General features: G+C 50.7%; 1 protein-coding gene across 1 annotated transcript in view; it reads right to left on the bottom strand.

Moving 5' to 3' along the window:
* Positions 1–15,128, bottom strand: part of STK32B (serine/threonine kinase 32B) — a 337,485-nt gene that overhangs the window by 231,509 nt on the left and 90,848 nt on the right. Inside the window, exon 3 of the mRNA XM_070613278.1 lies at positions 3,662–3,813. Coding sequence (XP_070469379.1) covers positions 3,662–3,813 — 152 coding nt within the window. The remainder of the gene's footprint in view (positions 1–3,661; positions 3,814–15,128) is intronic.

Genomic DNA, 15,128 nt, shown 5'->3' with positions numbered 1-15,128 from the left:
CTGGGGGCACAATTCAGCCCACAGCAGCCTCACAGCCTGCAAGAGGCAGAGCTGGAATGAGGACCTGGGAGATCAGACCTCAGGGCCGGAGGGTTGACACACTCTCCCCACATCCCTCCCCTCCTCTTTGCTCCCTTCCACTCTCCGGGGCTCTGCTAAGGCACCGCCCTCGCTCTCTGGGGTGTATTTGTCATTCCCTCTTCCTTTGCCCTGGTCGGCTCAAGCCCCAGAGAGCAAGGCAGCCTTGCTCCAGAGCAGGTGGAAATATTGCACATGACCACTCAGCTTGGATCACCCCAGGCTAGGAGCACACATCGTTCATTCTCTAGAGGCAAACTTGTCATGAGGACTAATCAATGCCTGGCCTTTGCCTGCACCCGTTATAGAGCACATCAGCAGAAAAGAAGAATGAGGAGGGGCAGTCAGGACTTCAAGGCTGTGATAATCCACCCTGTGTGTAATGAGACGAAAAGAGGATGCGATTCATATAAAGCGGCGGTGTCCTTAAGAACCCAGGGAGCAATTTGACACCGTGCTCCCTTCCAGCAGGCTCGAGACAGGCAGGCAGGCAGTAGCTGAAGCCCAGTGGGACGGCCCCTTGCAGGGAGGGAGGGCGTGAGGCGAGCCCAGCAGGGAAGGGCCTGGCCTCTCCCAGCAGCTGTGGTAGGGGCACTGCAAGTGTGGGCCATGAAGTCAGACAGCCTGGGTTCAAGTCCCCTCTCCTCCACTTACTGGCGGTGTGACTCAGTTACCCCATCCGTAAAATGGGGATAGTAATATTAGGACGACAGCAGGAAAGTAAAGAGCCTGTGAGGAGGATTAAAGCCGACTAAGTACTCAGTAAATGCTAGTGCTCATTTCCCTACAAGAACTGAAACCCGAGGGCATGCTGGGATGATCTGGAGTTTGAATTGCAATTCAGTTGATTCAGGCAAGGTAATAAATTGCCTTGAGCCCTGCTCGCCCTCGAAGGCCCCAAACCCTCACGCTGCAGGGCTGTCATGAAGACGGCAGTTATAAAGACCAGGATCCAACATACGGGCAGCAGGTACCGCTTTCTGGAACCAGCTCCCAACCTCCCTGTGCAGATCTCCATCTCGGCTCCTGAGACGCAGGTGGGACCAACCTCCTGCCCCTCCTCCACTGCTCAGGAACGGGCATGGGAGCTGAGCCAGGTCAATCACGGCCACCCCGACCTTCAGCCTCTCTTGGGCTCTTCAGCTAGAAGGAGGAATTGAAGCAATCAGCCATCAGCGTGAGTCATGGCTTGAAAATAAAGACGATACACAGGAAAGCAGGAGATAGAGAGAGTCAGCTGGAATTCTAGACTTTTTAGTTATAAAACCCAAGAAACTCCCTTCTGTGCTGAAGCAAGCTTAAGTCTCTGCCCCCCAGAACTAAATATGGCTATGTCACCTGAGCCACACAGTATGCAAGGTACTCAGTTCTGCCCAATGGATCAAGGAAGACTCCTTTTCACTTAGAGCCTCAAGGGGCATTATCTATCTATCTCTCTATCTATCATCCATCTATTATCATATATAAGCACACACACACATATATATATACAACCTCTAAGAGTGAATTTATAGAAAATATACTTCTATTTCTTTTCCTCCTAGTTAATTTTCAGAACAGTCCTAGCAGTAAACAGCATTACCATCGCTATGAACAGGCAAGGAAATTGAAGTCAGGGAGTTTGAAAGGCAAGTCCAAAATCCAGCAGCAGGTTCACCCCTTCTGGTTTATGATGGGACCTTAATGCCATCCCAGGCCAACGTGCACAGTTTTATCTACCTAGTGCTCTCATGTAATCAATGGGCATCCATCACTAATCTGTTGGCATCTTGGAGACCAAGAAGAGAGCACTGAAAACTGGTGCCTGAGAATGGGCTGCTCCCACACCGCACCCCTCCTCCAACAGGCTTCACACCCAGACATGCATCCCAGCCCCGCCAGCCACTCTAAGGAGCCCCCTGAAAAAGTTCAAGCTCAGAGACGCTCATCTCAGCATTATTTACATCAGCAAGATCATTAGAAACTGCCCTAAATAACCTACATGACAGGATAAAGGACAGATCTTACTGAACGTTTCCACAGCGGAAGGTTATGCAGCCGTTAAAAGTGATCTGCAGGAGTTTGCAAGAGGAGATAATGCTCCTACCAGACTAGTAATGTAAAAAGGCGAAACACAAAATTGTTCTGCACATTTTCGGTATCAACGACAGACACAGTCATACTGATATGAGAAAAGAAGTACAAAAAGAATCATACACCAAAATATAATCTAGAGGTGGTCGGATTCTGGACAATTGTTGCCTTCCTAAGTATTTCATTTCTGTATTTAGTAATGAATGTATGTTGCTTTTTAGATTAGAAATTTGCTTTTAAAAAATTCCCTCGTACAGCGATCAAAACATGAAGGGGTTTATTTTCCCCAAACAGATGAAGAGTTTGGATGGTGCCTGGGGACACAAGGAACTTGCACCTGCTACTCAGACTCCAGCATATAAGACATAGTATGGGTTTTCCCCCTGGAAATGCCCAAGTCTTTGGCATCTGCCCGGCACACCTTGATTTTCTCAAATAGGACAATCCTCGTTCCTCCTTGTTCTACCACCAATGTCGGGAGTACTTCTGAGTATAAAGAACAATCGAAATAGTTGGTGGTTTTAGGAGTATATGGGCTGGACTAGACTTTCCCATCCAGGGTCACCTTTGATGCTCTTAAGATCAATGATCTGTCAACTGAGATGCAGGATGAAACAGAACTTATTTTCTAGAACAGCCTGTGCTCTCCCCTTCAACAAAAATCCAGCTCAGGAAACACCGAGTAAGTGCCTCCAACATGTCTGAGACTGTGTTAGCCTCTCAGAAACAAAGAGCCAAGAAACAGCCCCTGCTTTCAAGGAGCAAGTGATTTCTTAGAAAGGACAGAAAGTAAACCAATAATTTGGGTTCACTCATAAAGGCTGTGCTGGTGGGTCAAAGCAGAGACATGAGGGACACTCACCCAGCCTGCGGGTCAGTGAAGGCTCCGGAACTAAGTGCCTCGTAAGCTGGACAAAAGGATTGCACAGGATTTGGTTAGAGGAAACTAGGGGAGCTGGGGGAGGGGTAAGTTTCAGGAAGAGGAGATGTCATGTGCAAAGGCCCCGAGGCAGGGAACCATCAGCAGGGTGGCATTTAAAGCAGAGATAATATCCAGGGATGGTACAGAGAGAAAGTTCTGGAACATGGATCATGGCAGGCCTTGTGGGTGGGATGCAGAACTTGGAATTCAGCATGTCCATGCTGGACAGCCATCCTGAGTCCTTCTTGCCACCAACACTACAGATGTGACTTTCTAAAAAGTTGAACTCCCCTTAGAAGACTCTATTTGGCATTCTCTTACAAGACACATGTTCTCAGATACCAAAAACACCCTTCTCTTCTAAGTCCATTTTCAACTCTGATTCATCAGGTAAGAGAACAGAATTAAAGTTTAGCATATGCTTGATGATTTCATCAGCAAATGTACTCTACAAAAAACCAAAAAGAATATTTGAACCCAGAAAATTTCAATCCGTTCACTTTACAACACAGAAGATTCCTTCCAGCACAACTGGCTCTGCATTTAGCTGCACGACGGATCTCGCAGGAGCCCGGTGGAATCACTCACCACAGATTGACTAGGAAAGGATGCTCCAGCCCCTGCATGATCTGGAGTTCCCTGAAGACGTTCCGAACTTCATCCCTCTCGATACACTTCTGCTTGTTCATGTACTTCATCGCGTACATTTTCTTAGTGTCTCGCTTCTGCACGATGCATACCTGAGCGACAGCCAAACGGGAGAACATTCAGGCCAACATTAAAAAGAAGTCAGCCCCCACTGCATTTCTACCCCGGGGTTCAAGTCTCTGTTCGGAAAACTTGCTGGGGAGCAGCTCTTGCCATGCCACAACCTCTCCACATCTGGAAACCAGAGGAGTTGGACCAGATTCACCTGTTTATCCAGTATTATTATTAACATTGAGTACGTACGAAGAGCTGAGCAGGGAGCTGCAGATACGGGAGACGGAAGAAGTAGCCCTTCCCTCAAGGACCTCACAGCCTGGGAGGAAAGCAGACAAATGCACCAACTCAGAGTCTACGACTCTCAGCTACACGGTGTCGGAGCTCCCCGCATGCCCTGGCCTCCCCACTTCAGTGCACACCTGCCAGCTGCCAACCCTGCGTTTCTTCACCTGGACTCTTGCTGTGAGCAGAGCCCACTTTCCTGCCCATGCAACAGACCAGCTGGCAGTGCCAGGGAATTAAGGCTCCAGGAGCAGCCCTCGACCCACGCTGGCAGTTGGGGCATCTACACCCCAGCCCCTTGTCCATCCAGTGGGGTAAGTCTGAGGCTCCCAGAGCTCCCAGGTTGCAGAGTCTGCCCCCAGGGTAACTGGCTGATGGCACACCCTTTCCTGGCAGTCTTCCTGCCTTTGCTTCCCTGACTCACTTCCCAATCCACCTGTGCCTTCTTCCCCTCTCCCGTGCCCTGTACTCAAATCCTTGCCTCGGAGCCTGTGCCCGAGGAAACACAAGCTAAGGCCCGTGGGCCCTAGGGGAGCAAAGGAGAGGTGGAAAGAGCAGTGCTGACAGCCCCACGTCCTGAGAGCTTTACCGTGGGCCAGACACCGAGCAAACTGCCTCCTTGATTGTCTCCCTCAATCCCCGCAAGAACCCTAGGAATAAAGCCTCGAGGAAGCTGTAGCCCCAAGTGCACTAATTAACCCGCCCAGAGCTCACCAAGTCCCTAAGCGGCAGGGCGGAGATGCAAACCCAGACGTCTGACTTCTGAGTGACTCCCTTAGGAGGGGCGGCGGAGGGCAGGCTGGGAGGACGGACTGTCAGAGTCCGCTCTCTGGAGGAATTAACGGTGGAGGGGGAGCACGAAAGGATGCAAAGACGACAAGAGCAAAGAAGAGGCTTCCAGGGAAAGAGGACATTAGGAAGGAGGGCGCGGAGCCCCAGCGCACACAGCATGGAGGACGGTATGGCTGGAAAAAGGGAGCAGGGCGAAGATGCCCTCTGTAACATGAACACTTAGCGAGGACAGCAAACCCAGTCTTCCCAGCCAGCCGATGACACACTGTCTTGGTTTCCTCCGCTGCCACAACAAAGTACCTCCAACTGGGCGGGCTGAAACAACAGAAATTTGTTGTCTCACAGCTCCAGGGGCCAGAAGCCCAAAATGAAGGTGTCAGCAGGGCCACGCTCCCCCCGAAGGCTCTAGGGGAGGGTCCTTCCTGCCTCTTCCAGTTTCTGGTGGCCGCGATCCATCCTTGGCGTTCCTGGGCTTGTGGCTGCAGCATTTCAATCTCTGCATCCATCGTCACATGGCCTTCTCCCCCCTGTGCCTCTGTGCCACATTTCTTCTAAGAACACCAGTCATAGTGGAGGTAAGGCCACCCTAATCCAGTGTGGCCTCATCTTAACCAATTACATCTGCAAAGACCCTATTTCCAAATAAGGTCATATTCAGAGGCTCCAGGGGAACAAGAATTTGGGGGGACACTATCCAACACGGTCCAGGTAGCTACTATTTCTTTCTTTTTTTTTTTTTTTGAGGACGATTAGCCCTGAGCTAACGTCTGCTGCCAATCCTCCTCTTTTTGCTGAGGAAGACTGGCCCTGAGCTAACATCCATGCCCATCTTCCTCTACTTTAACTGTGGGACACCTGCCACAGTGTAGCTTGATAAGCGGTGCCATGTCCGCACCCAGGATCCGAACCCACAAACCCTGGGCCGCTGAAGTAGAACGTGCAAACTTAACCACTGTGCCACTGGGCAGCTGCTATTTTGTCCTCACTTGACAGACAAAGGGAGAGAGGCACAGAAAGGAGCAGAGCTTCCCCAGGTCTCAGGACTCAAACCCAGGCTCCCCGCCCCCAGTCAGCGCCTTCCACACACGCGCTTCCACCCCAGCACAGGGCAGGTGGGAGAAGGCCCCGCTAAGGGTTTTCTCGCGTGTGCCGGGTTCTCCTGTTGGAAATCGGACCCCTTTCAGCTCTGACGGGCCATGGATCTGTTTGAGGCAGACACCAGAGCACGGGGAAAAGCCTGAATTCCACTCCAGCTGCGTTTCTTGCTGCCTCTCTGAGCCTCAGTCTCAGCCTCTGTCTGAACTGAGTTAGCAAAGCCCACTCTGCACCACGGGGGGCAAACTACAGGAGACCAAAGACCAAGGAGGTGGGAGTTACCACGTATTAGGGGACGGTAATGTCACCTGGATCTTAATGTCTGCAATTGCACATTTCATGAAAACTACAGAAGGATGTTTTTCCAGGCAATAAAATCAGTGGCATGAGTTTGGAGGCCCTCGGAACTTCCTTTTCCAGTGAACCTGAACAAATAAAATGCCAGGAGGCAAAGGTGTGCTGGCTTTGTGGAATCCTAGCAGAGACCTCTGGAGCCCTGGGCACCAGTCCCAGAGACCTGTGTCCGCAGGCCGACGTGCAGGGGGCGGATCATTCCACTAATGAGGACTTCTCGTCTCTCTCACTTCTCATTTGTCCTCTCAGAAGAGACGTTCAGCAGACACTGCCTCTGCCAGGACCGGGAGGCCTGGAGTCCAGCCGGCTGCATCATCTCTAAAAGCTTAGGCTGTGATGGGATGGCATCTGTGCAACGTCCCCGGTTCTGAGTCCCGGCAGATAAAGACCTCCTTGACTCTCATCCCTTACAATGCACAAAGGTGTCCAGAGATGGCTCTCACCTCCCAGGGAGGGGGAGGTGGAGGGTGACAGTCACCCCAGCTCAGAGACAGGTGGTGAGCAATTGCAAGAGACTCGCCAACATTGAATTAGAACTCCGGCTTTCAAGGCAGAGCTCATGATTTGAATAGAGCTTGGAAGTCTGACGTTGGCACAAGATGAGGAAGGGTGGTTGGTACAGCAGGTTGGACGGAGCTGGGAAGTTCGGGTTTATGAGTAAACAAAGAGAGGTCGAGGGCTGGGGTTTTGGCAGCTCTACGCTGATGAACGCGTGTGGGTAGGCCTTGATTCCTTCCTCCTCCGTAGACCGAAGGCTTGGATCTATTGTCTAGGTTTCTCAGGAATACAGAGCTAAGAAGGCTGCATCCAGGTCAGGAGAGCTGCACTCTGCCCCTGGCCCTCTTGCAGACCAGCGATGGGGCCACGCGATAACCCTGCCCCTCTGGTCCTGCTTCCTCATTGGCCAAGCGAGGCTGGAAGCAATAGCTGAATCAATCTGACCAGGAGACAGAGAGGCTAAAATGAAAAAGAACAAACAAACCTAAGACAAGTCTAATGCACTGGGTAGAGATGCGGGTTTGCTGAGAAGTCACAGAGACAAAGAAAAAGTTTGAACTCTGGGGTCACTCTGACCAGGGCTTATATTCCAGCTCTTTGCAGTGTGACCATGGGTAAGTCACTCACCCTCTCTGAGCCTCAGTCTACTCATCAGTAAAATGGCAGTGATGCGTTCTTCCTCCAAGAGCTGTCATGAGGACGTGGGAGGGAATGTCTGTGAAGGGTGTGGTATGGTGCTGGCAGGTTGTAGGTGATGAATGGAGGTGATTTTTCTTGGCTTCTCATAGGATTATCCACATATAATGCTCCTGAGACAGAGGGCTCCCAGCAAACGGCAGCTATTATGATTATTACCGCCGTCATCTTAACCATCACTAAGGATGCATCTGAAGAAGAGCAGAGGTGCTGTGGGGGTGTCTGTTTCCCAGGACACAGGGTCATAGACGTTTCTGCCCCCACGGCTGAAGCCAAACAGGCCTGGGCAGCTAGGGCAGCATTTCTACTGATCTGTCAGGTGGCTTGAATCGAGTTCCTCATGCTGCAGAACCAAGGACGTGGGGACACTTGGGAGCAGCCCTGCGGCTTTGCATCAGGCAAGATGACAGAGGCCCAGGGAATGGCATGGGGAAAACCAGAGAGGAGGAGAAGGGCAGGATGTAGTGATGGTTGAAAGGCTATCCTCAAAAAGATGTGTCCACGTCCTGACCTCCAGAGCCTGGGAAGGTGACCTTATCTGGAAAAAGGGTCTTTGCAGACCGGTCACTAAGTTAAGGATCTCAAGATGAGGTCATCCTGGATTAGGGCGGGTTCTAAATGCAAGCAGTGTCTTTACAGTAAGAGAAAAGAAGGGAGAAGACACGCTCAGAGGAGAGGCTGTGTGACAGGGGAGGCAGGGCTGGGAGAGACAACGCGTCCACCAGCCAAGGGCCGCCGAGGACTGCTGACACCCTGGAAGCAAGGAGAGAGGACTGCGGCAGACTCTCCCCTCGGGCCTCCAGGACCAAGAGAGAACAAACTTCTGTGGCTGCAAGCCACTCAGCCTGGTTCTCTGTTACGCAGCCACAGGAAACTGAAGAGCCCGTAGACGTCCATCACGGCCATCCACCGTTGCCAACCACTCAGCAAGCACGCGGTGGTCCTCACTCTCCCACACCGGGAAATGGGTTTCAGGACTGTCCCTCCCAGCCTACAGTGGGGTCTCCACGGAACAAGCGGAAGGAGCCCAGCAGAGCGTGTGGCCCACACAGGCGCCCAGTTGACGTGGGCTGGTGGCGTGCTGGGCGCCTGGAATCCAGCCCTGAGCCCTGGAGAGGGAGGAGGCGCTGGAGGCACTCGACTCCCACATAAACGCCGGCCCACGTCCGTGCTGCCCAGGATCCCACAGCCAGCCCAGTCCCAGGGCTCTGGCCTCTCCACATGAGGCCCTCCGACCAGACTGACTTCCGGTATCCAGAGTTTAATGCTTGAAATTTCAGATACAGGAAAGTTTCATTGTAATCGCTTCCCACCCCGTCGGCCCCACCTCTGCTCTGGGCTCTGCAGATGGCCTTCTCTCAGGTGGGAACTTGTGAGAAATGAAAGACCTGAAGCCCTTCCAGGGCTTTCCTTCAGTGTCAGGAAACGTTCAAGGTCTGGATCATGGTATTCAAAGCCCTCTGTGCCTACGTCACCCCTGACACGTGTGTGCACATGCATACATACACACAAACAAGACACACATCACAAACACCACACACACACATACAAATACACACACTATATACGCACTCCACAAACACCACACATACATGCACAGCACATACACATCACACACACACAGCTCATATATATCACACACAGACACCACACACACACATATATGCACATCACAAATACCACACACATACAAACACACATCACACCCACAAATACACACGCTACAGACATATACACATATCACACACCACACCCACACGCCCCCTTCATGTCAACTGTCTGAAACCCTCTAGAATTCTGTGAAGTGCTTCTCCACCTCCACGACCTTCTGCCCTTCTCGCCTGGGCTGGCTCTGGCCCTCTCGCCCGCGCCCTCTGACTGCCCACTCATCACCCCCTTTAGGAAGCTTCCCTTTGCATTTGGAGGCTGCATTCAGAGCCTCCCCGTGCGCTCCCAGGGCCCCTACTGCTGCTGCCCTGCTTCCTACGCTGCATTATAAAGCCTGGTGTGCTGTCTGACCGTCAGAACCCAGGCACACGGGGCAGAGGCCACACTGGCCTGGTTCCCTATCAACCCCCAAACTTTCAGGGGCTCATGCATGTGAACTTGTCACCTTGGCCCTCGACTCCCGGGATGAGCATATTCCATTCCCTCTGCGGAGAACACCCTCTCGCAGACCTTGCCCCACCTCACCCCTTGCAGGCATCACCACTGGCCGGAAGCCCTCCCTCCCTGGCCTTGAGCGCCAGGCCTGAGCCGGAGTCCACGGAGGAACTCCAGGACCGGGCCCGCCACGCCCTTGGTGGCTGCAGCGGGGGGCGGCGGGGGGTGGGGGGGGCGGCGGCGGTCTTCGGTGCCTCCATGCTGACCGCGTAAGAGGTGGGGTTTCTGGTCCTCCCAGCTCTAAATCCCAGGGAAATCACACAATTGAGGGAATCTGCTGGAACCAAGCAGCATGTCGCCTCCTGAGCTCACAACAGGTGTTCTAGAGGGATGTTCAGAGCTCCTCACCAACAGGCCACTCTGCTCTGGTCCTGGGAACCTTCAACTTCAAAACAGAGGAGGTGGGTCTCCAGCGACACCCATGCTCCTGAGCAGGGCAGCGCAGAGCCCTTCCCACAGGAAATCACAGTTAATGAGGCGGAGAATGAGCAATGTGGCCAAAGCTGCCCAAGCTGCTGAAAGGCAAGCGCCCAACTAACATTCCTCATTAGCCTAATGCAATTAGGAACTGATGTTATCATTATGAATTACAGTTTATTGGGACAAATAAATAAATGCTGGCTAGTGTGGATTTCAGGTGATTTGCCATAAGAAAGGCATTGTGTCAAGCACACCACACATCAGAAATTGGGGAGTGGACCCCCAGTCAGCAGAGAAGGGGGCCGACATGCACTGGGAACTCCGCCGCACCAGCATCCGGTGGTCTCCAGCCAGACTGCACATTCCCAACACTGGCCAGGTCTGTTCCAGCACACTCAGAAGTCCGGGGGGGCCTGGGACTTGGTATTTTTTAAAGCTCCCTGGGGGAGCCTTATGTGCAGGCCGGTTGAGAAGCACTTCGCCGGGCTCTTCAGGAAAGTCCTCCCCGGCTGCATCTTTACAGCGACCCTGATGGTCAGGATTCTACCGGCCACCTTTACAGCTCAGGCAAGCCAGGCTCTGGGGACAGACGACCCCAGAATCAAAGAGGCCAGAGCTATGCTGGGAACCTAGAATTATGCCAGTGCCAATGTTGGTGCTGCCCTTCTGTGGGCCAGCCTCGACTGTCCCCTCTTACCCGAATTCAGCGTCCACAGGAAGCCAGCAAGGCCATCGGTGCTGTGCATCTGGCTTTTCCTCACAGTCCCCAAAGAGCAAGCACGAGAGGCTCAAACTGCATGGTACTCGATTCTAAAATATTTGTCCCAGGCAGTGTATAAAAAGGGACAGCACGACAGGGAGGCCCCCCTCGATCGGGGCACAGCCTCACGGTGCGCCCAGCTAAGCTCTGAGCCAAGCCAGCCTCTCCTTGGGATGCTGAGAAGCAGCTTGTCCGTCCCAGTGACCCTTGCTCTCTGAGGCCTGGCCTGCATCATGAGGTGCTCACCAACGTTCCCCTAAGACGTCACACAATAGACGTCACGGAGATGGTGGCGGAAGGAAGACGGGGTAACAAAGGCGAGCGAGCGGCAGGAGTCAGACGGCCTCGATGACATGTTTAAAAGGTTGGTGTTGTGGGTTGATTGTGTTTCCCAAAATCCAAATGTTGAAGCCCCAACCCCCAGGACCTCAGAGTGGGACTGTATCTGAAGGCAGGGAGGGCCTTTAAAGAGATAACAAAGTTAAAATGGGGTTGCTGGGGTGGGCCGTAATCCAATGACTGGTGTCCTTATAAAAGGGAAGTGTGGAGATAGATGTACACAGAGGAAAGACGATGTGAAGACACAGGGAGAAGAGGCCACCTACAAACCAAAGAGAGACACCGCAGAAGAAAGGCCCCCAGGCCCCCAGACCTCTGCCTCCAGCCCTGAAACAGGCTCTCCCGTCGCTGAGGCCCCGTCTGCGGGATTTTGTCTGGCAGCACAGCAAACTAATGCAGTGGCTTTTGTCCCAAGGGCACTGGGGGGATACTGACGGGTTATAAAAGTGGATCCTAGGTATGCAATTGTGATTAAATAATAAAGGAAAGAATAAACAAACGAAGTGGAAAATTTGGGTTTCATGGGGATGGAGGTTCTTTCTGACAGCAGAGGTAGGAGAGTCTGGAGGCAATTCCAAGAGGTGATCACATGATTTATAAATAAATTAATGCCACTGCTTACACACACACTGGTCCCCTCTGGAGTCATAGGGGAGACCACAGTGTCAGGAAACGCCGGAGGAGGTCACGGGGACAAGTGCCCCGGGACCAGCCCTGGTGCTTCTGACACCTTAATGCTGCCAATGTGTCTTTTCCTGTGAAGCAACGTTGGAACCACTTTACAGATGTGGAAAGGCCTGGGAGGCTCACCCGGAAGATGGAATGAGACGTCACAATGGGAAGATGTCAGGAAATGCAAATGAGCAACGAAGCCTGTCCAATTGGTCAGTCATGGATCATTTGCTCCAGCCGACGCTCGAAAACCATTCATGAGGGAGCCTGCACTGCCTGTGATATTTAGCTCTTAATAAAATGATGCCCAGGAGACAGCAGATTCCTCCAAAGCATGCCTCAAGCCAAAACACAACCTAATTAATATGAAATGAATACATATTTCATTAAAAAGAAATAGAGTCCATCCTTTATAAAAGATGTCAGCATGAGCGATAAAGGCTTCCAGCAGAAGCATCATGTTTAAGAATTCTGAAAATGATTCTTACATAAGAAAAACAGCTCACAGGCTCAGAGACGTTAGGCAACTTGCTAAGAGTCACCTGCTTCAGCCAGAATTGCAACTCAGCTCTGTCAGACTTTGGAGCCGAGGCTCTCTAACCATTGTGCGATACACTGATTAACTGGTGCATTTTCCTAAAAAGAGCAACCATATCTTCTGAGTCCCGCTTGTGCAGGCAGACACGGTGCTGGCTGGGCCTGTTCCACACGTCTGCTGCCACTGGTCCGTTACTAACTCTGTGCCTGCCACAGGGCCTTTGCATAGCTGCCCTTCTTGTCTCTGATGCTCTTTCCCCTAGATCTTTGCATAGGCTGTCTCTTTCTTAGAGGTTAGGTCTTAGCTTAAATGACTCCTTCTCAAAGAGGCCTGCCCTGCTGCCCTCTCCTCCAATGAGAGCAATGCCACCCTCCTGGGCCACTGCTCTATACATTTTCCACAGAGCAATTATCATCACTGAAATCATGTGTTTGTTTATTCTCTGCGTTTGTTTACTGTCTCCTTGGCTAAACCATCAACTCTGTGGCATCAGGGACCTTGTCCAGCTCCTTGACCACACCATCAGAACTTCCCAGAATAATCTCAGACACAGCAGTTACCATAAACATTTACTGTTCAACTCAAAATCCTGCTGTGTGTTCCACCATGCTAACATTATCCTAGATGCCCAGCAACTTAAAGATCAAAACAAATTCCCAAAAGCTGAATTTTTTAGGGAAAAAAACTCTAAGTCAAATGCTTCCAAACATTCAAACTTATAAATTTATATATAAAATCTAATCTCCACTTAATTCCAAAACGGACTTGTTGCAGTCCGGGCACTAAATTGGTTAGTCTTCTATTAATCAATTATTTTTTTCCCAGCATGAATTCACACGCAGATGTGAAAGTCTGGAATGTAGATTGAGCCAGTTAATAATATGCTTGGGGATGGAAATAACGATCATTGCATAATAAGGCAGTGTTGAGTCTGGAATCATCATTCGTGCAACTCTTGTTCAATTTTATCCAGAATCTTCCTTTGAGGGACATAAAGAGCTATTATCATACAACTGCGTGCCACTTTCTGCTGTTTTATGTGCAGACTGCCCCTGGCTATTCTGTGAATTTTAATTAACTCTCTGTTTATTTTGCTTCAACCCCACGGTTCTTTAAGCAGAGGGCCCGCTTGCCAATCCAAGAGAGACTCTTTGGAAGCAAACTTCTTAGAAAGTTCTCCCAAAGGTATCCTCCCCCTGCCCCTGGAAATAACTCAGCCCTGCTGACTGCAGAGTTAACTCAGAGCGGAAGACTTCACCCTCCACTCTCTCCGCTGACTCCACAAAGGGCCGGGAGGAGCATGTGGGGGCTGCAGGGGGAGGGTTGCAGAGGGAGGGCGGCAGTTAGAGCGGCAACGGTGAAAAAGGAGAAATTCGCCTCAGGACCCTAACTCAGAGATGATCAGGATGAACCATTCAACTAAATCTCATCGGTTGATGGTTAATTGTCAAGTTTCTCATTCATTTATGCAATATCCATTCCTACATATATATCATATATATGTGTATATCTCTCTATATAAACACATATATACTCTGTATATATGTACACACACAAACATACTGTTCAGTGGGTGTGAATATGCAGATGCCTATATGTGTACGCATGTATATGCATATACATATGTGTATATATGTATATACACTGCTTGGTGGGTATACATATATACATATATACACATACATATATGTGTAAGTATGTGTTTGTATACTATGTGTGCGTGGGTACAAATGTATAAGTCCCTATATATATACACTGTTTAATGGGGGTGTGTATATATATGTATATATGTATTTGTATGTGTGTATATACTACTTAATGGGTATGTATATATGTATATATACTGCTTAGAGGGTGTATATGTATATACAAATACATATGTGTGTATACATATGAATATGTATCTGTATGTGTGTATATATGTGTATATACATATAGTGTGTATGTATACTGCTTACTGGGTGGGTATATATATGTATATACATATATGTGTGTACATATCTATACACACTGCTTAATGAGTGTGTATATGTATGTATACACATTATGCACATATATGTGCATCTGTGTGTGTCTATGTCTATTTTTATCTATCTACACTGCGTACTAGGTGCCAGGGCTACAAGAGTGAACAATGAGGACACACTGCTGTCCTCACAGAGCTTATATCCTGGTGCATGAGACTAACAACCAAGAGGACAAATGAATAAACACGTAATGGAATCCCAGGAAGTGACGGGTGCCAGGAAGCAAAGGGAATTAGGAAGCGAATGGGATATGGGACGCTTGGGGTGGGGTCGAGCGGGGCGGGTATTCAGGGAAGGCCCCATGCATGGGACACCCCAGCAGAAACCCGTACGGAAGGAGTGAGCCCTGCAGAGACCCGGAGGGAGTGATCAAGGAGGAGGAGACAGCGGATGTAAAGGTTCCGAGTTAGAAATAAGTTCAGTGCGTTTGAGAAACAAGAAGAGGGCTGCAGCGGAATGACCAGGAAGAAGGAGGAGGCAGAGAGGGGTGTCAGAAAAATAGGCACAGCCGGACTGTAGGCTTGCGGGCTGGCATGAAGAGATCAGCATTTATTCTGAGTGGAAGGGAAGCTGCGGGACATGAGACGCAGCAACCAGGCGATCTAATCCACACTTTGTCGCATCACGGGCTGCTGTGTCGACTGGCGCTTCCCTTCTTCTCTCCCCCTCTCACTCACCCCTTCCCTAGGCAGCCTTTATCGAGCCTTTACCACG

Source organism: Equus przewalskii, chromosome 3 (genome assembly GCF_037783145.1).
Source record: "Equus przewalskii isolate Varuska chromosome 3, EquPr2, whole genome shotgun sequence".
Lineage (NCBI taxonomy): Eukaryota > Metazoa > Chordata > Mammalia > Perissodactyla > Equidae > Equus > Equus przewalskii.
Note: the sequence above shows the minus strand (reverse complement) of the source record. Positions and strands in the feature narration are given on the sequence as shown.